This window comes from Rhipicephalus microplus, unplaced genomic scaffold (genome assembly GCF_043290135.1).
Source record: "Rhipicephalus microplus isolate Deutch F79 unplaced genomic scaffold, USDA_Rmic scaffold_48, whole genome shotgun sequence".
NCBI classification, from domain to species: domain Eukaryota; kingdom Metazoa; phylum Arthropoda; class Arachnida; order Ixodida; family Ixodidae; genus Rhipicephalus; species Rhipicephalus microplus.
The window spans coordinates 1,939,947-1,965,961 of NW_027464621.1; the positions used below are offsets into that span (position 1 = coordinate 1,939,947).

General features: G+C 41.0%; 2 protein-coding genes across 14 annotated transcripts in view; both read left to right on the forward strand.

Moving 5' to 3' along the window:
• Window positions 1–4,028, forward strand: part of LOC142788229 (zinc finger MYM-type protein 1-like) — a 37,419-nt gene extending 33,391 nt beyond the window's left edge. For 4 of the 11 annotated variants that reach the window (XR_012889304.1, XR_012889303.1, XR_012889300.1 and 1 more), the window contains exon 8: window positions 2,626–4,017. The gene's annotated coding sequence lies outside the window, so the exon portion shown is untranslated. Of the gene's footprint in view, window positions 1–2,625 lie in introns of all 11 variants that reach the window. The other 7 variants (XR_012889306.1, XR_012889305.1, XR_012889302.1 and 4 more) reach the window with 6 other exon arrangements.
• A 19,412-nt stretch (window positions 4,029–23,440) lies between these two features.
• Window positions 23,441–26,015, forward strand: part of LOC142788232 (gamma-tubulin complex component 4-like) — a 38,682-nt gene continuing 36,107 nt past the window's right edge. The window contains exons 1-3 of one of the 3 annotated variants that reach the window (XM_075884817.1): window positions 23,441–23,624; window positions 24,079–24,205; window positions 25,510–25,742. In XM_075884817.1, the coding sequence (XP_075740932.1) occupies window positions 23,550–23,624; window positions 24,079–24,205; window positions 25,510–25,742 (435 nt within the window). In that variant the 5' untranslated portion in view covers window positions 23,441–23,549. The remainder of the gene's footprint in view (window positions 23,625–24,078; window positions 24,206–25,509; window positions 25,743–26,015) is intronic. The other 2 variants (XM_075884818.1, XM_075884819.1) reach the window with 2 other exon arrangements.

The following is a 26,015-nucleotide window of genomic DNA, read 5'->3' on the forward strand; positions in this document are numbered from 1 at the left end:
TGAATGCAACCGAAAAAGAAACTGCTGAATATTTCGAGCCCGAGATTTCTTTCTACTCGTGCCTCAATAGAACGTGAATGACTTTGTGATAAATGGATATTTTTAGTCAAATTTCATAAACACGAATTAGTGAAACATACGTCAGTCTATATATTACAGCATTATTACTCTTGCAATAGAATATCAAGTATCGTGGAATAGTGACATGTAAATTGGATGCACTTACAAATGCTCATAGGTTACACATGAGGGGCTTTCGTGTCCCTCGGGGTGGATGGGACTAGAACACTGTCAGTTGGCATGCATAATGCGGGTCCTTGAAATCGCTGAAAACCCACAAATTCGAAAGATTCATTTTCAAGGCCTTTAAAGTTCTCTTGAGTTTTCTCAAGCCATGAAAACCCTCGAATTCCCCCCCCCCCCCCTTTTTTTTTAAAGATATTGTCCCATACTTCATGGCCCATTACTTGTTATGCCATAAATTTAGCAGGTGGCCATCACATAAGAATTTAAACATAAATAGATTCTGCATGGAACCAACATCGTGCATTTCCGGAAATTCGTAAAAGATAGGAGCAGGAGGATAAAAAAGAGAAAAAGAAATGTTGCATGCCGGAGGAAGTCGGAATGTTCACAAAATAACGTGGCTGATAGCCCTACTTAGGAATTAATATTACATGTAAGTCAAAGGTGTCTTTACAGAGGTATTTTGGCATTTATTGTGCATTGCCTCAGCAACAGCAATGAATTGCAAAATTATGTTAGGAATGGCAAACAGCTCGAAACTTGCAGCGCATACCTCAAGCAGAAATAACGCACGAACTCAGAATATGCAGAACGAGCGCAGACTAACAACCGTCACGCTCGAAACTTGGAGCGTGCTGCTCAAACAGAAAGAAAAACGCACAATCAAACAAAAAGAAAGACGCACTAAAGGAGCGCACAAGTATACGCAGGAGAAGTGCGAAGAACTGTCGCGATCCTTCCTGCGTCTAGTGTCAGCAGCGTGCTCCTTTCGTAAAAGCGGCCTTAGCAGCGTGGGAAGTGACCTTTGTTCTTTCCCTAATGACAAGTCCGATGAGCGCTCGCGCTGGAGAGACCACTCTCTCTCCTTGTAGGCAGGGTTTCATGGAGGGGATGACCTTCATAGAGCGCCCAACGAGAGCCCATTGTGCTGTCTCGCCACTGATGTAGAAAATGCGCTAAAGTTTCGAAGCCCTGAGGGCAACCGAACGGCGTGTGTGGTGTGCACTCTACGCAGGGCACGCCACGTGGTGTAGTGGTTAGAGCCGCGCGCAGGAAACCTAGAGGTTACTGGTTCGATTCCGCATGACAGATGCTTGCCTTCTAGTTTGTTTTTTTTCAATCTCTTAGTAAATAGTTTTCAACGTCACTTCTGTGATGGAAGTACGCTAGCAGAGCCTTGGCACACTCTGGCATTTTCGTATTAAAAAAAAAAAAAGCTTAAAGCCGTCAAGTAATTATCAGCTACAGCAGACTCGTATGCAGAAAAAGCACAGAGAATCGGCGACCTGACGGGCATCATCAAGTCAAACATCCTTAGTAGGAGTGCCAAGACCAAGCAGCGGGAAATAGTTATATGGATATGAAAATTCAAAAAAAGCAACAAGACGTTGCATAATAACTGTTCCTTAGTTTTTCCTATCTGAATAAGAGTTTGCAATTTGTGTCAGACTGAACGGTATTACCCAAGCAGTTTCAAGAAACTATAATTGAAAGTTGTCTGAAGAGAAAATGTCACTGGAGCCACATTTTGACGTCTGCTCCATTGATGTTGCGTTTTTTTTACGAATAATAGTTACTTGAAGCCTTTGTCTTTCCCTGAAAATGTTGATTGGGATTTTAACAGACACTGTGGTTCTTGAAAATTGCTAGACATAGCCTTGAAAGTCCTTCAAAACCCTTGAGTTTTTTTCATGTAAACAAGCATGAACCTTGAGCTAGTGATGTTGCCGCTTGGTTTCTTCACATTGTTGCCCACTTCCTGACCTTATAAGGACACTGAAGGGAAAAAAATATGTTTTTTCTAGTTGTAAGTTACTAAAGACACCGTGCATGCTGTGAGAAGATGCTTGACGATTGCAAAATACAGGTGGTGTCAACTTGAGTTCGTGATAATGAACAGCGCCGAAAAAAAAAAATAAACTGAAGGAAGAACCACCAAGACAAGCTCAGACAGCAGACTGAAAAATTAGTGCACATAACCTGTGCTTAAACGTCGATATTAATTATTATTATTATGCATTCATACCAACTAGCCCAGTTTGAACCTCTTCATTCTTTGAAGTCCCTACACTAGTCGCTGTGTCATTAAATTTTGATAAAGTCTGCTAAATGAAGTACGTTTTTTCGTCAGGGGCCCAGAGAACGAATGAAATTTCGGAAAATTTCTTGACCAATGCAAAAAGAAAAAAAAGCCAGATATCTCATATCACCACTCCAAGACCACGCTCGGAAATCTCGAAATTTTTATTTTTTCGCTTGCTCGTAAACCAATGGTGGTGAAATCAATGACGCTAAAGTTTTCATAGAAAATTTGTGTGTCTATAATCACCGTTTGGCTTTATAACCCTTTGATCATTATTTTTTTTTTTCTGTTTCCAGGCGAAGACACTCACGGGATCCTTATCACTGGTTTTGAGCTGGGTACGCCCGACTGCCGGGCTGTTGTGTGAGACCTGATGGCCCACCTCCGACCTTCCTCGGACGGCCTGGCTCTGCCACCGTTCTTCTTCATGCCAGACATTGTGCGCCAGGCTGACGGCTACCTGCAGTGGCTCGTAATGCATGGAGATTGAGGGGGGATGAGGTGGAAGAAACCTTGACTATATTTGTTTTTCTTATAATTGTGATATTCATATATTTATGATAAGTTCAATAAAATCAGTCAATTAAAAAATTTGAGAGTGATAAATTCCGACATAGCATGCCGCTTTGAGTCCTTGAAAAAGTTGCAACAGGTCCTGGAAAGTCTTTGAATATCTTTGATTTTTCGGTTTGAAAACCTGTATGAACCCTAGACCGAACTCGGTGCAAAATGATGTAGTCATCTTGAGCTGCTGAGCATACCAGCAGTGACTGAAATGTCTGGTTTGAATTTTGAGCACTGCACATACTTGGCTGTGTTGTGATTGCGGCTTGCAAAATGGAAACTGAAAGGGCCAGGAAGATCATCATTATCATCATTTATTGAACCCTTAAAGGCCCCTTGCGGGGTATTACATAAAGGGGAGGCAAAAACACAATTCAACAGATGCATGAATGTCAATGGTACAAAGCATAATCGAAAGTGAACTACATGATAAGAAACAATGTCAACAGAAGGAAAAAATATATATACATGGAAGAAAATGGCAACAATTGCAAATTAACTTAACATATCAAGTGATTTGTGATTAGCTGTTTAAATTTTAAGGGGTTTTGTTCGTGCACTATGGATTCAGGCAAATTATTCCAGTCTTCAATGGTAGTAGGTAAAAATGATTTATTGAAAGCGTTAGTTGAACCATGTAAGGGCTGTAAACATAGGGAGTTAAAGAGGCGACGCGATGAACGGGCGGGAGGTAGAAGAACGGTATTGCGTTGCGATGGGAAATTATGGTATAGTTTGTACAGAAGGCAGAGCCGAGTGACTTTGCGGCGAATTTCTAGAGGCGGGAGGTTGAGTGATTGTTTGATACTGGTAATACTTAAGCGAGAACTGTATTGTGAGGTGATGAATCTGGCAGCGCAATTTTGAATTGCTTCTAATGTGTCGATTAGGTAATTTTGATGAGGGTTCCAAATAGCAGAAGCATATTCAAGTTTAGTACGCGTGAAGGTTTCGTAAGCTAATTTGCGGTGGGCAGGACGTAAGCAATGTTTTAATGTAGCCAAGTGACTTTGCTGAAGCGGTGACTAGTTTATCTATGTGCTCGGACCATGTTAGTTTACTTGTTATTATTACGCCAAGATAACGATATGAGTCGACCTGGGTGAAGGGTTGGACGTTCACAGAATACTGGAAGGGAAAGTTAGGGCGCTTGCGCGAAACTTGCATGAATTTACATTTTTGTGTATAAAGCTGCATTAGCCACCGCGAACACCAATTATGTATGTTAGACAAGTCATTCTGGAGTGTAATTTGGTCAGTGCAACATGAGATGCGACGGTAAACCACACAATCGTCTGCAAAAAGGCGGATGGTGGATGAAATTTTGTCTGGAATATCATTAATAAAGATTATAAACAAAAGAGGCCCAAGAACGGAACCTTGTGGTACACCGGAAACGACATCAACACGGGTTGATTCATTATTCGTGACAACAGTATACTGAACGCGACCGGTTAGAAAATTTTTAATCCAAGATAGGGCTAAGGGGTCTATACTGAGACAAGAAAGTTTACTTATTAGACGGCGGTAGGGAACACGGTCGAAAGCTTTGGAAAAGTCGAGGTATATCACGTCTGTTTGAAAGGAAGAGTCTAGGTTAAAATGAAGGTCAGTAGAAAATTCGTACAGCTGTGTCTCGCACGACAGTCCATGCCGGAACCCGTGCTGGTTAGAAAAAAAGAAGGAATTTTGGTCCAGATGAGTTGCAATATGGGAGTAGATTACGTGTTCTAGCAGCTTGGAGGCAATGCATGTTAACGAAATAGGACGATAGTTTGAGGGGTCTGAAGGGCTTCCTGATTTGGGCACGGGGGTGACTTTACTTATCTTCCAGTCTTTAAGAATAAAACCAGTGTCAAGGGATTGGTTAAAAATAAATTGTAGGATAAGACTGGACATTATTTTTCTGCTTTTCAGTATTTTAGCGAGTATATTGTCTGGGCCAGGGGAACACGAGAATTTAAGGTTGTCGATTAGATTTGCTATTCCTTCACTTGTAGCAAAAATGCGTGGCATCTGCGGGAAGTCTCTGGGCGGCAAGGACGGAACATCGGTGGAGGGTTCTTGCGTGAATATAGACGAAAAATGGTAATTCATAATTTCGGCGGAGTCAGTGGCGGAAACGTCCGAACCATCGGGATTAGTAAATGGCAAGTTTTGAGCAGCGCTGTTTTTAAGAGACAAATACTTCCAAAATTTTTGTGGGTTGTCGCGCAGGATGCCGAGGAGACCATGACCGAAGAATTGCCTTTTTGCATTTTTAAACAGTGAAGTGTACTCGCGCAAACATGTGCAATACTTTTCCCATTTAACAGGGGATTTCGATCACTTGGCTTCTCTGGAGAGGCGTTTTTTCTTTTTTGACAGCCTCCTCAAGGAATTAGAGTACCATGGTCTTTCAGCATCCCCGCGAATACAGATTATAGGTATATGTCTGTCAATTAAGGACAGCAATTTGTTTTTAAATAACACCCAGTTTTGTTCGACTGATCGCGAAGCAGCACAATGTAAAAAGATTTCATAGAAATCTGCCAGTTCTTCATTAATTTGGGAAAAATTGGCTTTGTTATAATCGCGGATGTACTTATTGAGAGGTTGTCGGGTAGGAATAGGAATGGAAAGGCCAATTAATAAAATTTTATGGTCACTGATACCATCTACGCATTGAACTGAGTTTACAAGATCGGGAGTTGAGACCAAAAATAAATCGAGTATGTTGGTACAACGAGTGGGCATAGTAACCATTTGGGCAAAATTAAACGTAAGGCAGGTTGGGAAAGTTAGATTTACGCACAGGATTTCATGACGGCATTCTGCATCAATTCTGGAGGAAGGCAAACTCGGCTTTACAAGCGCCACAACCCCGCCTCCCTGGCGCCCCAGCCTATCTTGCCTGTGAATACAGTATAAAGATTTTGCGGAAAGTAGTTCATTATCCTGAATGTCCGGGTTAAGCCAAGATTCAGCAAATATCGCGAGGTCAGTACCGTTATCTTCCAGTAGAGCTTCAACGGTTTCTCTTTTGGACAGGTAGCTCCGGACATAAGTAAGCATTACAGTTGCGATATGGAAAGCTGAAATGGCTGTGAAGGGCTTGCTTGGAACGTTAGCATGAGAGAGAGCGGACTTGTGGGCACGTGGAAATTGCTATGTGGTTAGTTCAACAACGGAATCGGTCATTACAACGTAGGTGTATTTCTTATCAATTGTCAGTTTGTGAAAGCGGATTTTGAAGGTTGCGTTACTTTGCTGCCCAAAAGAGTATAACTTTTGCCTTACGAGGCGCACGCGTGCTGAATAGTCTTCCCGTATAAAGAAGGTTGCTTTCTTCAGTTTCCGAGAAGACTGGAGGATTCTAGATTTATCTTTGAGGTGCGCAAACTTAACGATAATTGGACGCAATTTGTCGGCGCAGTAGCGACCGAGCCGGTGCGCGCGCTCTAAAGCTGCGTCGGTGATGATTATTTCAACGTTCGTGGCGCAAAAAGAAATTATTTCTGCTTCAGATTTGGCCCAAGTTTTTGTATTTTCGTCTTTAATTCCAAAGAACAGTATATTCGATTGGCGTAGGCGGTTTTCAGCGTCATCACATTTGTCAGCGAGTTGTTTTACCTCATAAGAAAGAGAAGCAATTTCGGAGGGAGGGGGGGGGTTCGAGGGGTGGGCTTTTGCACTGGTTTATGTCGAATTTTTTTTCAGTCTCATCTAGACGCGAAGAGAGGTTGCCGACAAGTTTTTCGATGTTAGCATGAGCCAAGCGGATTGATGCAAGTTCATTCCAAATGGTAGATTGTCTACAAGTCAAGCATGAATGTGTTGTATTGTGCTCTATTCCAATTTCATTCTACAAATGCAAGTCAACCCATATATTGCGAGAAAAAAAAAAGAACTTGACTCGTGTCTGTTTTCAAGAAACATGGCGTAAGTGCTATAATAAGCATGGTCAAGACCCATTGTACGTGCCGGTTTTTTTGGCAAGGGAAGGCACGGCCTTTGCGATGAGAATTCCCAACTGTTGGCAGCAATGAAATCTGGTATAGCGAGCATGGTTCTGCGGTTGATGCAGTATTTATTTTCTTGGCTATATCACTCAAAATCAGATCTTGACTAAGGGTTCCGGTGTGTGGAGCTTGAACGGCCGAGCTGCAGCATTCTAGGTTGTCGGTGTACATTTTTTCTAGAGTTGCTTATAATTTTGGTTGTGTGTCAACGTACTGCAAGTGTACGTGTGTGAAGTACCTGTGTAGCTGGTGCGAAAGTAGAGCTCCATTATCTCGATACATTCACTAGCTTTGATCAAGCTCTTCTGGTTTCAGAGAGAGGTCGAAAGCTAACTATAGGTGGCATTTCCGAAAAAAGAAAAAAAAGCAGTTTCGCTGCTAGGGTGAAGCAACTAATGCGATATCAAGCAATTCGAATCTCACACGAATAACGACAAGTACCTCGACGATTTCAGCATGCCCCTGCAGCACAAAGGAGGATGCTTGAAAAGAACTCATAGGTATACTCGGGACACGTGCCGCTGTATGTCGCCACCATCGCTAGGATCTTTTGCTGCCATTTGAGCAGGGCGGTTTTTCCTTTTTCTTCATGTTGGACAATCATTAGAGCATGGAGGTTTTTCCCCTTTTCACTTGTACTCATCGGGCGAATAAGAACAGTGAAAATTGCGGAAATGGAGGAGGCATATTTCTGATGTCACGGAAAGTTGAGTGGGCCGCTTGCTCGAGTAAGGGCACTTGCTCGGAGGTTTTACGATCGTGTCGCAAAATAGCAACATGTCATGCGACTGCCATGTATGTGTGTTCAATCCTGTCATGCAGGGGTCCTTTTTAAGTTTTTGCACCATTGTTACACAACTGCCTTTGAAAACATGTTTGGAACAGTTCAAAAACAAATTACACAGAACAAATAAGTCATTATATGTTCTTCCCCAGAGCCCTGAGGCCAACAATGGAGCCCAAGACAATTCTACAGAGTCACCAATACTCAAGCCACGTGGGGTCCGTGGAAGAAGAAATGGACGACTTGAGCATAAAGGCAGAGCTAAATGGGACATAAGATATATGGGTGGCAGGAATAGGTTGAAGTGGCAAGAGATAGAAGAGCAGTTAAGGCAGGAGGAGCTGATTGTATATGGCGTTGTGGAGACACATCTTCCGGACACAAAGCAAACACCTTGCCATCCGGACTACGTATGGGAATATTGCAATAGAACAGAAGGCAGGAAAAAGGCAGGCGGAATTGGGGCATTTACACTTAAAAGTATGTGTTGGCAAAAAATCAAGCAGGGATGCACGGATCATTTATGTTTAAAACGGAAAGCAGCTGGGCACATGAAACTCCTTGGTTTAATGTACTTGTGGACAGGAGCAAAGGCCAGAGAGGAAAACAAGGCAATGGTAGGCTGTATAAGAATTGACATTGAGGAATTAGGAGGAGAGTGCGAGATAGTTATACTAGGCGATATGAATGTGCACATACAAGATATAGAAAGCTATACTGACCCATCATTAAAAATGATCATGGATATATGTTAAAGGCATGATTTGATCATTTGCAACAGTACTGAGAAGTGTGAAGGGCAAACAACATGGGAGGTAGGAAGGCTGCAGTTAACGATAGATTGTGCACTGATGTCACATAGGATGTATGATAGGCTTAGGGGAATGCACATTGATGAATGTGGCTCCAAAAGTCTGGTTAGTGATCACAAATGTATCAAGCCAAGTTTTGGAAGAGCATTGAAAGTGGGAAGGAGACAATGTGATCAACAACAAGCGAATTTTTATTCGGAAAGGCAAACAGAAATAGCTACTGAACAAGTTGAGAAAGTAATTGCTGACGATAATAAAACAGTGTGGACGTACACGAATCAAATTAAACTGAGCTAGAACTTGCTAGGGCACGTGACAAGTTGCCCCAGTAAAGGACACACAAACTCAAGAGTTGTCGGGATGAGGACGTTAAGAGAGCCATAGCAAAACGTCGGGAAGCCTCTAGGGAACACAGACATGCTAAACAGTGGGGTGAATCAACAGATGATGTTGAAATAAAATGGGAACGTCTTTCTAAGCTGTAGAAACGAAGCATTCCTTCTGCCCTTCTGATCAATGAAAAGATTAAAAATGCTGGCTCAGAGTGTGGCAGAAGTACATAAAAAGATAGAAAGGCAGCTGCAAAATTTTGGAACCAACTTAACTCCCTTAGAAATGAGACAAGCCTAGAGCAGAAGTTTATAACTGTAGCTCAAGGTGTCAGCATAGAAGGGGACGAAGCTATTGAATATAAGAACAAGGGTGACAGAAAAATTTCAACAAGGATGTGCCTTATGCACATTAATAGACAAGCATAGATCAAGTGGTGCAGTGGCTCCACTTTCACAAAGAGAGTGGGAAAGGGCTAGAAAAAGGGTTCCAGGAAGTATATCAACAGGCCCTGATGGCATCCCAAATATGCTGATAAAGGCATTGGGTCCCAAGTCTAAGCAGACTTTGAGAGAGGCAGCGAGCAAAACAATAATCAATCCTGAAGTCCCCGATGGATGGAAACTTAGCAGGATGAGCATGATCTATAAAGAAAAGGGGCACAAAGCTGACACAAACAACTACCGTCTTGTAACAGTGACACCAGTGGTCTACAGGCTGGCAATGCAGATTATGAAGGAGAGACTGCAGGCATGGGTAGAGGATGACGGGGTGCTGGGGGAACTAGAGAATGGGTTTCAGCAACACAGGAGGTTGGAATACAATTCATTATCAATGATGCAGTGCATCGAAATAGCAGAAAAGGAACACAGGTCTCTCTGGCTATCATTTCTGGATATCAAGGGAGGGTACGATAGCATGGTTCAAGAGGACTTGTGGGGAATACTGGACACACTAGGTGTGGGAGATGGAGTCGCTAATTCTTTAAAGGATATCTATAAAAGTAACAAGATAGTTATAAAATGGGAAAAACAGGCATCCTAGCTTACAGAGATAAAAGGGGGGCTTAGGCAGGGGTGTCCTCCGTCACCCTTGTTATTCGTGTTGTACCTACAAGGATTAGAGGCCAAACTATAGGGGAGTGGACTTGGCCTCAAGCTCTATTTCATCAAACAAGAAAAACTCATTGAACAGGCATTACCAGCATTGACGTACGCAGATGATAAAGTACTACTGACCAAGAACAAGGAAGATTTGCAGAGATTGATGAATATCTACGGTAATAAGGTTGATGGGTTAGCTTTCAGATTCAGTAAAGAAAAATCGGCAGTCACGATTTTTAATGGTAATGAAGGTGGTGATTTTAGGATACAGAAGGTCACGCTAGAGATAAGAGATGAATACAAATATCTCTGGGTGAATGGATAAGCAATGACAAGGAGTACCTAAAGGAACACGAAATATACGTAATGACCAAAGGTAACAGAAATGCAGCGGTGATGAAAAGTAGCGCACTGTGGAATTACAATAGGTATGATGATGTGAGAGGAATATATATGAAAAGGCGTCATAGTTCCTGGTCCGACTTTTGGCAATGCGGTCTTGTGCATGAGATTAGAGGTACAAGCAAGATTAGAAATTCATCAACGTGGAATAGGCAGGCTCGCTTTAGAAGCTCACGGGAATACACATAATCAGGCAGTACAAGGTGACATGGGATGGACATCATTTGAGGGCAGGGAAGCTAACAGCAAGATGAATTTTGAGAAGCGATTGTGAGAAATGGCGGAGGAGCATTGAACTAGGAAGGTTTTCAGGTACTTGTACAAGAGAAATGTCGATACCAAATCCAGGAAGAGAACCAGAAAATTGACGGGTAAGTACTTAGAAAAGTGCAGGGGGCCAAATCAAAAAGAAGTATCGGTTAAGAAGAAGGTGTAGGAAACGGAGACCGGCATGTAGAGAACTGGCATGATTAAAAAGTTCGCACATCTATCGAACTCCTAAGCAGGATACTGTCAAGGAGGATCTACGATAATACTCGGGGTAGTTCTCTACTGTTTGAGGCCAGGACCAGGACTGATCGTGCCAAAGACGAAGAGGTAGACACGGTATGCAGTGCGTGTGGAGAGGAAAAAGAAACTGCCGAACACCTGATAATGTTCTGTAAAGAGCGCGCAGAGTTTTTCAAAGCACTGGGGTTTTAGTACAGCCAGGGCAAAATAGACTAGAGATCTATCGAACTCCTAAGCTGGATATTGCCCAGGAAAGGATCTATGATTATACTCGGGGTAGTTCTATACTGTTTGAGGCCAGTACCAGGACTTATTGGGCCAAAGACGAAGAGGTAGACACGATATGCAGAGCGTGTGGAGAGGGGAAGGAAAGTCAAGTCAAGTTTATTAAATAGTTCAGTTGAGTTACATGGTTAGCGTTATTACAGCAGGAGGTCCCAAAGTTCCAGAGAAACTGACAGGGGGACCTGCTACGGCTACATGAATGGGGTAATTACAAAAAATACAGCAATAGTATACGGACTTGTGAGTAATAATGAATAATCTTGATTAACAATAAAAATACTATCAATCCACAACATAATGGTAATACTCACTATTGAAAAATAACAAGCAAATAGTCAAAAGCAAGTGAAGACAAAAAACAATATTAATGAACTCCACGTGACAAATGCAACACGTTTCATTATCAGTGTTATCAATTATACAAAGGCAAATTGAAGTAGTAAAATAGCACAGAACTGTGGAGAGCTATTAACAGTTAATTACACAAATCAGATCAGCTGATTAATTCCTGAACGTAATATTTCTTACTGCGCAAAGTGAAAATGTGGATGTTATGCGATGATTTCAATTCGAAAGGCAATGAATTACAAATGGCTATGCTAGTAAATAAGTTTGAGAACTTGCCGTAGTTTTTCCTTACGGCCGGCAAAAGAAGATTACTGCACTGGGAAAACTGGGTGATGTTACCATTAGTTAAGTGACGATGATCAATGCATGCAATAAATATGTCATGCGTGATGAGTCTAAAGGCGAGAATGGACATTCTATGACAAAATAATTGTCTCAATGGGAGTATGTTAAGCTGAGGAAAGAACGAGCTGCAGGAGAAGTAAAATGGGCTGAAAGTCATTCATCTAACTGCTTGATTCTGAAGTCACTGCAAACGTTCGATGTGCGTGAAATATGTGTTGGCCCAAGATGATACGCAATACGAAATATGGCTATGAATATAAGCAAAATACAAAGTATGTATGATGTGAAGCGGAAAATATGTTCGTGTCTTGACGATAATGTGAATACCAAATGCAATCTTTTTAACGAGTGATGCTGCATGTTTATGAAATTTTAGTTCGCTATCTAAGATGACGCCGAGAAACCGCGCTTCACTGGAAATGTTTATGACGGTATTACCAATGTGAAGGGAAGGTTGCATGTCAAGTGAAATGTGCGGAGAATGGAACAACATTAACACGGTTTTAGTAGCATTGGTCTGAAGATAATTGGCCTGGCACCATAAGGTTATGTTATGTAAATCTGTGGTGAGATCAGACTGGAGTGAAGAAACTGATTTAGATGACTGAAAGATGGTTGTGTCGTCAGCGTAAAGTATGCACTTGGTCCTTGTAAGAATGGTAGGTAGATCATTAATAAACATCAAAAATAAAAGTGGGCCTAAAATTGATCCCTGTGGAACACCAACGTTAATCAACTTGGGCGTTGAAAGATGGCCATTAACATGAACCACTTGAGACCGTTTACTGAGGTAGCTCTTAATAAACCTTAGTGGCGGACAAGACATACCAAATGATTCGGGTTTAGCTAGTAGAACGTGATGATTTATAGTGTCAAAAGCCTTCAGCAAATCGATAAACACAGATCCCACAAGTAACCCTCTATCAATAGCTTGTTTAATTTCCTCCTTTAAGGTAATTATTGCCAGCTCAGTTGAATATCCTTGAAGGAATCCGAATCGTTGTGGAGATAAAAGATTAAATTTTTTCAGATAATGCATTAATCTAATGTGGAATAACTTTTCAATTACCTTACCGAAGAAAGGCAGGATACAGATTGGCCTATAATTCTGTACAAAAGTCTTATCACCCTTCTTAAAAACTGGAACTATTTTTCCAGCCTTAAGGCAGCTCGGAAACACACCCGCTGAAAACAGCTTGTTAATAATTACTGCCAAAGGTGGTGATATTAAGTTTGAAACTAGTTTTACTTTAAAAGGATCAATATTATCTAAACCAGCACTTGTGGTCTTTCATCATCATCATCATCATCAGCCTGACTACGTCCACTGCAGGACAAAGGCCTCTTCCAAGTTCCGCCAGTTAACCTGGTCCTGTGCTTGCTGCTGCCAATTTATACCCGCAAACTTCTTAATCTCATCTGCCCACCTAACCTTCTGTCTCCCCCTAACCCGCTTCCCTTCTCTGGGAATCCAGTTAGTTACCCTTAATGACCAGCGGTTATCCTGTCTACGCGCTACATGCCCGGCCCATGTCCATTTCCTCTCCTTTATTTCAACTATGATATCCTTAACCCCCGTTTGTCACATAATCCACTCTGCTCTCTTCTTGTCTCTTAAGGTTACGCCTACCATTTTTCTTTCCATTGCTCGCTGCGTCGTCCTCAATTTAAGCTGAACCCTCTTTGTAAGTCTCCAGGTTTCTGCTCCGTAGCTAAGTACCGGCAAGATACAGCTGTTATATACCTTCCTCTTGAGGGATAGTGGCAATTTATCTGTCATAATTTGAGAGTGCTTGCCGAATGTGCTTTGAAGTACCTTTGCAGGGAATCAAGTGTGATTGTAATGTAAAACATTCTGATAAACTAAACTGCACTACTGCAAAGCAAAAGTCGCGCTAAAGAGCCACAGCTTCCCCCTCTTCAGTGATATAGCTAGAAATTTTTATCAGAAATTGTGAAAACACTGCTGAAAGGGGAACTGGGGGTGTGAAGGCTAGTTGTAGAGAGACTACTGAAGTCAAACAGGCAGCTTTAATGAGATAATTAACAGACCTTACTGTAATAGGATCCCACCGATACATATCTTAGTACCTCAGTACGCAACTACTGAAGGTGTCACCAAGCTTTACTCAAATGTTCCAAAACATCCAAGCTACTATTCAAGACAGCTCATCTGTATGAGTACGTAGTACACTAGCATTAAGGCTAACCCCCGTATTCTAGGACCTCCCTTCACTCAACGCTTCGCCTTCACTTGAGAAAGCTGATGGGAGCGCCATCTCTATAGGTACGGCAAGTCACTGCATATTAGCGATAGTCTGTTGCAATTCTTGTGTAGTGCAGCATTATTTTTAGCCGAGTGGTGGTACAGTGCTCTACTCTGTCAAGTGAAGGGTGAAAGTCGAGTCGAGGAGCGTTTGTGAATTCGGGGGTAAGTTTCACAACTGTTGAAAGGACTGTCTACCATCATTTAGGATGTTTGTTTTGTATCACAATAAAAAGCATACCGTCTGAAACATACAACCTTGCAGCTGTTTCTCTCAAAAGTGAGCAGAAATTTTCAAAAAGGATTTTGCAATCTGTATTTTGTCATCATCTATTGGTGTAAAGATGCCCACAACATGAGTTGGTAAAAGCAATGACTGTAGTGCCGGCGAAAGCTGGAATTGCATGCAGTTTTTGCAGGCTTCAAGTTTTATTTAATAATAAAGCAAATACCATAGTGCTCATATAAATCCTGCAAATTGTCAAATAAAGTATTATTATGCCAGTCTCTCCAGCTTCAGCCTGAAAAACCATCGTATTCGAACGGATAAGTTGGTCAGTTCCAGCAATAATGGTACGTCAAATGTGCCACTATAACGAACATGAGACTTGCTGAAACGTGCTTTGTAGAACAGAAACTCCTTACCATCTTTCCATTTTGTTTAGGTGTTCTGCGTTGCATATGTGATATGAGAGCCAGCATGTACATCTTGAGTGGAAGGTGATGGCAAATCTTCAATGTATAATTTCGGTGAATACCAGTGTGCATTTTACGCATGAGGACTTGTGCAACATTACACTAAATTAGGGCTGACTCAACGGAACAATTCCAAAATTTGTTAAGTCAGAAAACTGCTCTTTAGTGAAAACTTTTTTTATTGCGAGTGCCGCTAGACGCTGTGTTTGTGTTCCTTCACCGTAGGCAGGCAGGTGAACACACCGCACGAAGTGCTACGTCTATAAAGGCTTGGGAAAAAAAAACAAAGCCCTCTCTGACACAACCAAAAGCTGCCTCAAGTTTGTAAAATACAATTTCATGGTATACATCTTTGTTTTTTAGCAAAATAAGTCTACCTGTGGGGATTTCTTGTCCTGCCAGATTGAACCAAATCGCTGTTGGGCGACTAGCGGCTATTCTTATAAGAATTTTCAGCATCAAGTTAATATAATTTTTCTACCGAGACAAAAGCATGCTCGTTTTATGTGAAAAATGATCTTGTCATTTTCACCACAATGAGAAGAAATTGTCCGAACGATAGACAGTCCCTTCATGGAGAAGTTGAGAATCTTAGGCCATAGGCACTTCGTACAGTGTCATCTCCATACACATGCTGTCGGCTGCAAAAGTTTGCAGGATCTGTCGTACATGGAATCGCAAGGAAAGATTGAATTCTTGCACCACCTATAGGCACACAATGTCACAATGAGGCGAACGGGCGTTGCCTCCGCGCTTAGCCTCATCAAAGTGCCGTTGCCAGATCTGATGGGGGAGGCCATGGCCTGGCAGCCTCAACACCACAGCGTCTGACAGCTGATATAACGTAGGAATGCTGTTTTTCGTGGCTCCATCACGCACCGCAAATTCCCCAAACTTTTGCATCCGACAATTCAACCGGTACAAAAAAATTGAATTGCTGTTATCTGATAATTAAAAAACTGGCACTCACCTTTTATAAGCTCACGCTTTCTAAGCCTCGATGAAATTCAAAGTTCGCCAGCAATTCGCAGTGCTTCAGAGTGCACATGATCCTCACGGCAAGCATAGATTTTGGCACTTGCTTCTAGAGTACAGCTGGTAGCCTGTTTACATAAACTAACTATATTGGCTTCTCACATACCACTCTCACATGAAATCCCAAAGCAATCTTACAATATAAATGATTGCAGACATAAATCAACAATATTTAACCTGAAAGTTTGTAGATCCATCTTCAGATTGCAAGACTTTTTTATTGTTATCAATCAAATGCAAATGAAATGCATTTTTGACGTTGATTTTCTGACAAAAAAAACGGCTCGATTAGCATTAATCTTCATCTTTAAGTTTGAAAAAGACCTCTAGTTTTCGGTCGACAGGCGAATACGATTGGTGTAATGCTCGGCAAGCTGGACATCTGTGAATGTCGGACGCACCAGTCCAACAGACCTGCATCAGTTAAATGCCGTAATGTAGTCACGCAACTTTCACTAACAACACACGTATCTACAACGTAAATTAGGTTTTCAGAAAAAATGTTTCTGGAATAAGTATCCCCAAAAACACACCCCCTGAATAAACCTACCAGAAAAAAATGCCCCATTTGCTTTGTGAGAAAAAATGTCCCTTTAACAAGGGCCTTCAAAAACTGTCCCTTCCAGTTGCCAATTTTTTTTTCTCATAAAACAAGAATCCATGCCCAGATTGCAGTTTACTGAAATTTAATGTGCAAAAAATATATATCTTATCATATCCACAGTGCAAGAGGTGAGACTACAGAAGGGGCTCAATAATGACAAACCAGCATGCCCAACTTTAAGTTTCATCTACGCAAGTTTCATGTCGGAGACAATATCACATACAGTGTGCACATCAGATACAGTGTTATCTACCTATTACACGAGCCTCAAACAACATGAAGGGAATGCCAGTTTAACAGCCATGCATTTCATCCTGAAGCAGCAGTTTAGTCACACAAGCATTCTAAAAGTAAGCGTACGGTTTGAATAGGTAATTACATACTTGCCTTGGTAGTGACCTAAATGACACAGAACTAATCTGTAGAATGGAGACAATGAAATCAACCAAATAAGCACAAAGCTGTGCCTTGATGGTTATATATACACAATACAAAAAGACATTTCCTCAGGCTGGCATTCGGTTTAACGTAATGAATGCAAAGGTACTTTATTAATGTACAATTAAAAAAAAAACAACTACCACCTGACAGCGCATTCACACTAGAGCGACACGACAACGATTTCGATCTGTGGACTGTTTCTAAGAGTGTCTTTCCTCTTGTCGTTGGCCTATGTACATTGCAAAGACACAAACAGTTCGCCGGTGGTCTCTCGAAGACCCCACCCGCACCTTGTCGTACTCACAGTATTTCGTTGGCCAATTCTGTAGTCACATTGGAAACACACACAGCGACACCAACTAAACTTGCACACCTGCAGCTCATTTTCAGGCACGCTCGCTGCTCTGCCATTACATGCATTGCACAATCAGCCACCAGTACACTGTAACACTGCTATGTCCAGTATGTTTAAGACAAAATTTATGGCATACAAAAACAGCCACTTAAAAAGTCTTGCTTCATTTCAACTTATTACTTAAAAACAGAAATGCTACTGCTTTTCTTTGGCGTCTCTCATAATCATACGGTGGTTTTGGCATGTTAAACCCCACAGATCAATCAATCAGTCTACTGCTTTTCTTTAAACAAGACAGAAAATCTGCATTAGTGTAACTCTGCAGAATGACAGATTATTTTTTAAGACAAAGTGCATTCTCAAATAAAAGGCTCAGAAGAAGCTGCAAGTGGCATAGCCTTGCCAGAGGCGTGTACAGTCGATTGTTGCATGCAGATTTTGTAACAGTTACACACTTGCTAAATTTGTTGCATCTTCAAATCACTTTAGGCATATTTTTTATGGTATGTGGGTACCATCTACCATGGGTCACACTGCGATACAGGTCACTGTGAAAATTTTCAAGTAAGATGACTTCCCACAATGCTGACTACGTTTCCCAAATCTGAAGTAAACACAATCAGAGGGCTGATATCAGTACAGATATCTCTGCCAAGTAGGCATAGCTAACTGTTCCTGTAATTAATCGAATGAGAACAGTAGCACCTGTCAGAATAATTGTGTCAACTACTCTGTGAAAATTGATGCTGGTGATATTTTTTTTATCGTGGATTGTTGTTTTATGCATGGTAGAGGTTGTGAAGGTGTACGGCTACAGCCGCAGTGATATAGTAATGGTCCAATGTATTTAAAATGTCACTGTTACTGAGAATCAAGCCTTCATGTTTTTTGTGTATTCTTTTATTCTTGCAGACCCCAAGCCAAAGGCCTTTAAATTTATGTGCAGTTTTTTTGGTTGTTCCAGTTCAATTGGTGTAATGGTTAGATAAGTGATTGCTCACACTTGAGAAAATATAATTGAAATATAATTGAAAAATAATTGAAAGACCACAGCTTCTTGCTAGCATTTTTTACATTAAAGCAGCAAGTCATGAAAAATTGTATTAAGGTCAGCATCAAACGATGTCACGTAGCTGGCTCCCATAGCAATACTCGGGTTATTGGCCTGGGAACTTTCGACCCCCCCCCCCCCCCTGTATGTACGTTCTGTTATCTTCATTTTTTTCTCCTTTTTTTTATTGTGTCAAAAGAGAGCATCCGCTTTTATAGCGAGGAAGAGGAAAGGAAGATATTGAAGCTTATGTGGTGAGAGTAAGTGAGGGTTGTAATCATTTGTCAGATCTGTCGTGTCCCTAGCTCTGTGAGCAGAGGCATAGGTGCGCACAGGAGGAAGGCAGGGGGGCAGCCACTTGCCCGAATAACCTGAAAGAGGGTGCCGATTCTAAATAATTGTTTTGTTAATGGAAAAGTACTGTGCTGATCTTTGTTGAAGTCCTTGTATATAATAGACCTGAAAAGCAATGTAGTATTCATACAAATTAAGGCAACAGTTTGAAGTGATTAACTGTCATCGTAGCTGTTACTGCCACTGCTTCCTATTCAGCAAAAAGATTTACTTCCATCAAGCAAACTGCATATTCTTTCCTGTGTGCATTTTTTTATTCTCCATAAAACCTGACGATGTTCAACAGGGATTACAAAACAACACTGTCTACATTTCTATTAAGATTATTTGACATTTCTAAGAAAAGTATCACTCTTGTGATAGTATGTAATGCGTAGCAGCTTGAGAGATGTTGCAGAGCCAAACATGCTTATCTCTTGAAAGTTACCCAGGTGATCATTGTAGGCCTATTTGCACACTTTTAGAAATCTCCGTGTAATAACAAAATTTACGAGGTGCCATTTGCTCGATATAAGCAGTGCCATGTCTTTAGAAATACAGACACAGTGCAGCAGCAGAGCATTCAGTAACAATGCTTCATATCGCCCTTTTGCTTAACATACTATTGTGTGGTGCCACTGAGTAAGGGGTACGAACCAAGAAGACACAGATGCTGAACTGCTCATTTCAAGGAGCATGAGACCAAACTTCTTTTATTTCATCATCGTCAGCCTGACTATGTCCACTGCAGGACAAAGACCTCTCCCTTATTCCACCAGTCAATGCTGTCCTGTGCTTGCCGCTGCCATTACTCGCAAACTTCCTAATCTCATCTGTCCACCTCATTTTGTCTCCCCCTAACCCGCTTGCCTTCTCGGGAAATCCAGTCAGTAACCCTCAATGACCAGCGGTTCTCCTGCCTACGTGCTACGTGCATGGCGCGTGTCCATTTCTTCTTCTTGATTTCAACTGTGGTATTCTTAACCCCGGTTTGTTCCCTGACCCACTCTGCTCTCTTCTTGTCTCTTAATGTTACACCTATCATTTTCTTTTCCATCGCTCACTGCGCCATCCCGAACTTAAGCTGAACTGAACCTTCTTTGTAAGCCCCTTGGTTTCTGCTCTGTGCGTAAGCACAAGCAAGGTGCAGCTGTTATATACCTTCCTCTTGAGGGATAGTGGCAATCTACCAGTCATGATTTATGGATGCTTGCCGAACGTGCTCCACCCCATTCTTATTCTTCTAGTTAATTCGATCTCGTGGTTTGGCTCTGCGATTAATACATGCCCTAAGTAGACGTACTCCTTTACAAAGTCAAGTGCACTGCTACCTATCTCGAAGTGCTGTTCTCTTCCGAGGTTGTTGTACATTACTTTCGTTTTCTGCAGATCAATTTTAAGACCTACTTTTCTGCTCTCTTTGTCTAACTCCGTAATCATGAGTTGCAATTCGTACCTTGAGTTACTCAGGAATGCAATGTCATCGGCAAAGCGCCGGCTACTAAGGTACTCTCCATTAACTCTTAACCCTAACTTCTCCATTATAAGCCTCTTAAATCCTCTTTTAAACACGCGGTAAATAGCATTGGGGAGATTGTATCCCTTGTCTTACACCCTTCTTGATTGGTACTCTGTCGCTTTCTTTATGAAGAACTATGGTGGCAATCGATGCTCTAGATTTCTTCCAGAATGTTTATATATGTTTCTTTGATGCCCTGATTCCACAGTGTCTGCATGACTACTCATATCTCTGCTGAATCAAATGCCCTCTGGTAATCTACGCAGGCTATGTATAGTGGTTGGGTGTATTCTGAGCATTCTTCTATCACCTAATTGAGAGTATGAATGTGGTCGATTGTTGAGTTGAAAATACTGCTTGTTTCTTTAGTTGATTGAAGTGTAATGTTGATGAATTTTGTTAGCAATTGTATTTGGAAATAGATTGTATACGGCCAAGTGTATAAAATAGATAGATATGTGGGGTTTAACATCCCGAAACCTTCATATGATTATGAGAGCTGCCATAGTGGAGGGCTTCAGTAATTTCAACCACCTGGGGTTCTTTAACGTGCACCCAAGTCTAAGCACATGGGCCTACAGCATTTTCGCTTCCATCGAAAATGCAGCCACTGCAGTCGGGATGTGATCCCGCGACCTCCGGGTCAGCAGCCGAGTACCTTAACACCGCGGCGGGGCGAAGAGTATAAAATATAAAATATTGTTAATATAATACTCTTTAGTATAAAATAATGTTAATATATCTGTATACAGATACTAACATAGAGCAACAGTCACACAGGTGCCAACCTGCAATGGGATTAGGCTGCTTCTAGCAAACAGGACTTGACACATACCTCATAGGCATACCCTCATGGTTACTAGCACAAGTGATAAGATTGACCAAGATTGATTATTGCATTTTCTGGCTCGATGGGAATTCCAAGTAAGGTTGACTTTTCCTGCAGTTTCAAACATTTACGTGTAGCTTCATGACAGTGCAGCCCAAGAGAAGGTTCATGGGCATAAAGAGCATTCATTTTTCATATTTTGTCATGTGTCAAGTGGAAGATTGATCTACTGGTCAAACATTTGCTTTAAAAATAGCTGGCATCGGAAGTCAAATGGCACGTGCAGTGAGAAATCTGTACAGACCTGCAACCACCTACCTTGCGAAGTTGTTGAAGCAAGCACAAGATGATGGTAAACAAAAAGAAATTGAGTACATGAATTCAAAAGGTGTGAAGTGCTATCACTTTAATAGAGTGGTGGTAAGCTGTGTTGCCCTTTATAGCCAGTTCTACAGAAATCTATGATGCATTCACTACTTCATTTGGCTCTTGATGTACAACATTTCTTTAATCACAATGCGTTGCGGTATAAGAAACCAAAGTAACTGTACAGTGGTAGACCATGACATTAAGAGCACATATTTAACGTTGCATCTGTGCTGTGCAAGAAAGTTTTGCAGAAGTGAACATATATCGTTTCAAAGGTTTCTATGCACGTATACTTGTTGACTAAGCAACGCTTGCAAAAATACCCTTTCCCTGCAGGATATCTTGCCCCTGTAAACTTTCATCAGTGTGCATGTATATGCTCATGGCAAAACCTGCAAAACAATGTGGCACTAAAAATGTGCTTTTAATATCATGGTGTGCTAGCACACAGTTACAATGCTTTCATATACGAAGTTGTAGTCAGTAGGAATATTGACACTTCTTGCATTGTAGCTCAAGCTGTGCAAAACTTCGTAGAGCACAGGACATATTTGCAAAAAGTGGAGTTCTAACTTAACCAGAGAACATATATAGCCGCTAATTGAAAGATTCCTCCTTTAGTAGATTTTAAAATGCACACTTGTGTATTAAATGAGAATGGTCATTTATATTTAACTAAGCACAAATTTGCCATATGGAACCTGTGCACCACAGTCTTTTGTCCCATGCAGTACCTTTATTGTATAACCATATAGTAGTAGGTCCTTTGACAGAAGCAAGCAACAGTTAGCAATCTTTAAAATAAATGAAAAAAAAAGTGATTGGGAGAACAGTTCGGTAGAGGCATTACTTGAGCTCGGTGAATAAATTGGTAATGTGTTGTGAACTTATAACCCACTGATCATAACTTGAATATAGCAGCAAAACCTCTCATTATTGCTTTTTTTTATGCCGGAAAGTCTTCTATATGGCTCCTTTAGTGTGGTGAAGCATTCACTGTAGTCCGTTGCACAAAATTTAGATGTACGGAATCGCTGAGTTTGCTAACATTTGCTAACAGCAATGTCAACATATCGTCTGTAAAGATTCTTCTGCTGGCACCTCCACCATGGACCACTCAAGAAATGTGGGATATATATATATATGTATATATATATAGTATAAAATAATATATATAGTATAAACGCGTTCGAGCATCGAACGCGTTATTCGAAGGTCGCAGGTTCGATTCCTGCTCACGGCTGGTTATTTTTTCATCCACTTTTCTTTCTTCTTTCTTCTGATTTACATTCCATTTGGTTCTAATAACTTCCCCAGTACATTCCTTGGCATTACTGTCTGTTAGATCTCATTTATATATATATATATATATATATATATATATATATATATATATATATATATATATATATAACGGACAGTAATGACAGTATAGATCTAACAGACAGTAATGCCAAGGAATGTATAGAACTTATTAAAAGCCAATGTAATGTAAAATAAGAAAGAAAAGTGGGTGAAAAATAACAGAGCATCGAACGCGTTATTCCAAGGTCCTAGGTTCGTTTCCTGCTCACGACAAGTTATTTTTTCACCCACTTTTCTTTGTTCTTATTTTACATCACATTGGTTCTAATAAACTCTCCTATACATTACTTGGCATTACTGTCTGTTAGATCTTATTAATATTGTGTCAAAACACGGAAAAACGAGCTCTTAGGTATACACTTCATTCCAGCAGATTTGCATCAGTTTAGCTATGTGGCTGAGTTAAGTCTGTATGTTTCAACGTGAACGAACTTCATTTTAAGTAGGTTTTTCACACTGGAGCGAAAATACCTTTTCCTGAAGAATCGCGCAAAACAAAATGCTGTTGCCAGAAGTCCACAAAACCGAAACTTGCAGCACACCACCACCATCTACAGTCGTGGCCTCGCTAGTGCCGTAAGAGTATCACTGACATTGTCACCGCATCAACTTCTTCGCATAATATTTTCATATGCGAGAAGTAATGTTATAAAACGCAAAAAATAGTGGTTAATTGTTACTGCAATAAATATCTGGGATTTGTGACTATTTTAAAACCACTATAGTCAGCCGCATCGCTGTAATCATAGTAACAATAGGTTCATTATGGCGGCAATCAAGCACGAGCTTTCACCTCAACGAAGGTTGCTGTAATTCGAGTTTGGCGTCGATTATGCCGATTCAGTGACATCTATTTCTGCACAAACCAAGAAAATGCTTCACGAACTCATTTTCGCTTTGAATGGATACCCAGGAAGCATTTTTGTGGAAAAAGAAGGCACTTTTTCGGTAATGTTACGGAGGCAGTGTCGACTAGTCAACGATAACAGCAATCTGAAATTTCTTTGCGATCTTACGATAATTTTTTTCGCCATGTCTGAAATGAACATACTGTGTTTTTGGCAATGATATCTACACTCATAAAATGTTAATCTCTTCGAACGATATGGCGTCTTGCGAAACTGTCCCGGTGCGATGTAGAAACGAACTTCCATTGAAATTGCGGCCTTTAAAGAAAGGTGACACTTCACCTGCTGGGCTCGTACTTTTCAGTTTCTATTAAATTTGATACCTAACTTGGTTATGATTCTCAGTTGATATCTGTTATGTCATTTCATGAGTTATGAGTTATGTCATTTCAAAGCGAAATTTATGGCTCTAGGGATTTTAAGAACGTGTAAAAGAGTTCAGGTACACATATAATTCCTGTAAAAGTTTCTAATTGTTGTGCACTTTATTTCAGGTCACCAAAGGACTTCCGTTTATGCACCCATCTGAAACACTGATTTTGGATAGGCTTTGTGCTTTAGGCTACCATGTCAAGTACCTGCGAACTTTCGTGTCAACTCACCGAAGTCTCATCGCGAGTGGTAATAATCGTGTATCTCTTTTTATTTTCAAACATTGCCAAGAAGCATGTGATTTGCAGATTTTCAGAGGCATTGTCATTGCCCATACCTGCATAGTATTGTGAGTAGCTGGCACTAAAATATTGTTTCAGTTTCATAGAAGATGGGATGGAGACCACCACTATATGTGTACACCCTTCCATTCAGCACCTGTTCGCACTTGATGTCATTTGCTAGACGTGACATGCACAACACAACTGTTGCATGTTTCTTTAATGCACTGGACCAAGCAAAAGAAGTAGGTGGTGTGTGTCTAGCGACTTAAAAGGACCGACAACTGCCTAGAACATGAAATGAGATCACTGCATGAAAGGAAAGATTGTCCCTTATAGTGACTCAAACCAACCCTGTTTTTTCTCGTGACAAGTGGATTTTTGTTTTTATTTTTTCGTTGAAAATCACGAAAAATGGTTTGTGGTGTCTCCGGAGGCAAACACATAAACTTTCATGAATGCCTTGCCACGTGACCATGGTTTAATGTACACGATCAACGATTTATTGATTAGTACTGAAATATTGTTTGATTCATTATAGCAAAAAAATAATATTTTATAAAAGTATACGTATAAGCTTGCGTTAATAGTACGCATTGAAGTAGTGCTGCCTTTGCGTGACATATGCGCAGTTTTGTTTCAGATTACTTGGCTTGGCGACGGGGTACAAACACAGGGAAGCTCTATAGAGCCACACCGTCTCATTTTAATGGCTTGTTTAAAAAAAAAAATAGTTGTAAAGCGCAGAAGAAATGTGGTTAAGCATAGTTCCAGAAAATCCTGCAAAATAAGAACAACGACAGCATGCATAAGCCACCAGGAAGCCTACCGGCATCACTATCAATACTCAGCTTTGCTGTATGAAAAGGCACTACCGTGTTCAGAGCCTTTCAGATCGAAAAATACTGCTTATAAAATGACTACAAGCTCTTGGGATCAACTACTGCAGCTACGATCACTACGAAGGGTAAGCTTTCCGTCACGCAGGAAAAAACTGGATCGAAAAGAGTCAGTTGTAGGTCCCTTTAACTTGATGGCGAGCACACTGTTCTGCTGAGCAGTAAGTTTCACGGTCATGTGTTGGCCCTTCTGGTTGCATTGTGATATGGGCAACATTACGGTGCACTTAAGGTCGAATAGGTGAATGTTAGGGACACCTGTATAACCAAAACGGTTGGAGCCCTCCAGTTGGACATCTCTGATAACTTAGATGTAGTCTCCTTGGAAGCAGATCATTTTAACATCACTTACTAAGATTACAATTGCTTTCAGGGGAGATATTTTTGTCTCTGTGTAAGGCGAAACTTCAACTGGGGCATCTGTTCTCATTTAAAGGCGCTCAGGGAGACCAGAGGCCAGTTAGACGTGGCTTGTATCTGCATGCAGTCTGCTCAGGGCTGCAAAAAGTCCTGTACGAGTACGCAGATGAGCTGCTTGTTCTTGAAAAAGAAGTTCTCGGGGCACATGAGGTCTCTCTGATGCGGTTTCAAGAGAGGCTCGAAAAAGTGAGTGTTTTTTTTCTTATGCCAACCAGTGTGAGACATCCAAACACTGGGCTTAGGTCATATGACAGCAAACATTACCTTTGCCAGAATTTTAATGCAGTATACTGGATGTTGATCTTCTATTGGAGCGTGGATGCAGCATAATCCTGTTATGCCCTTATTTTTTTTTTTGGCTGGTCATGAAACGTCTCCCGAGTGTCTTATTTTACGCTGCCAACTGTACCATGTAGTAGCAGTTGGGGCTGGTTGGTACCTTGTTTCGAGTGCTTGCCA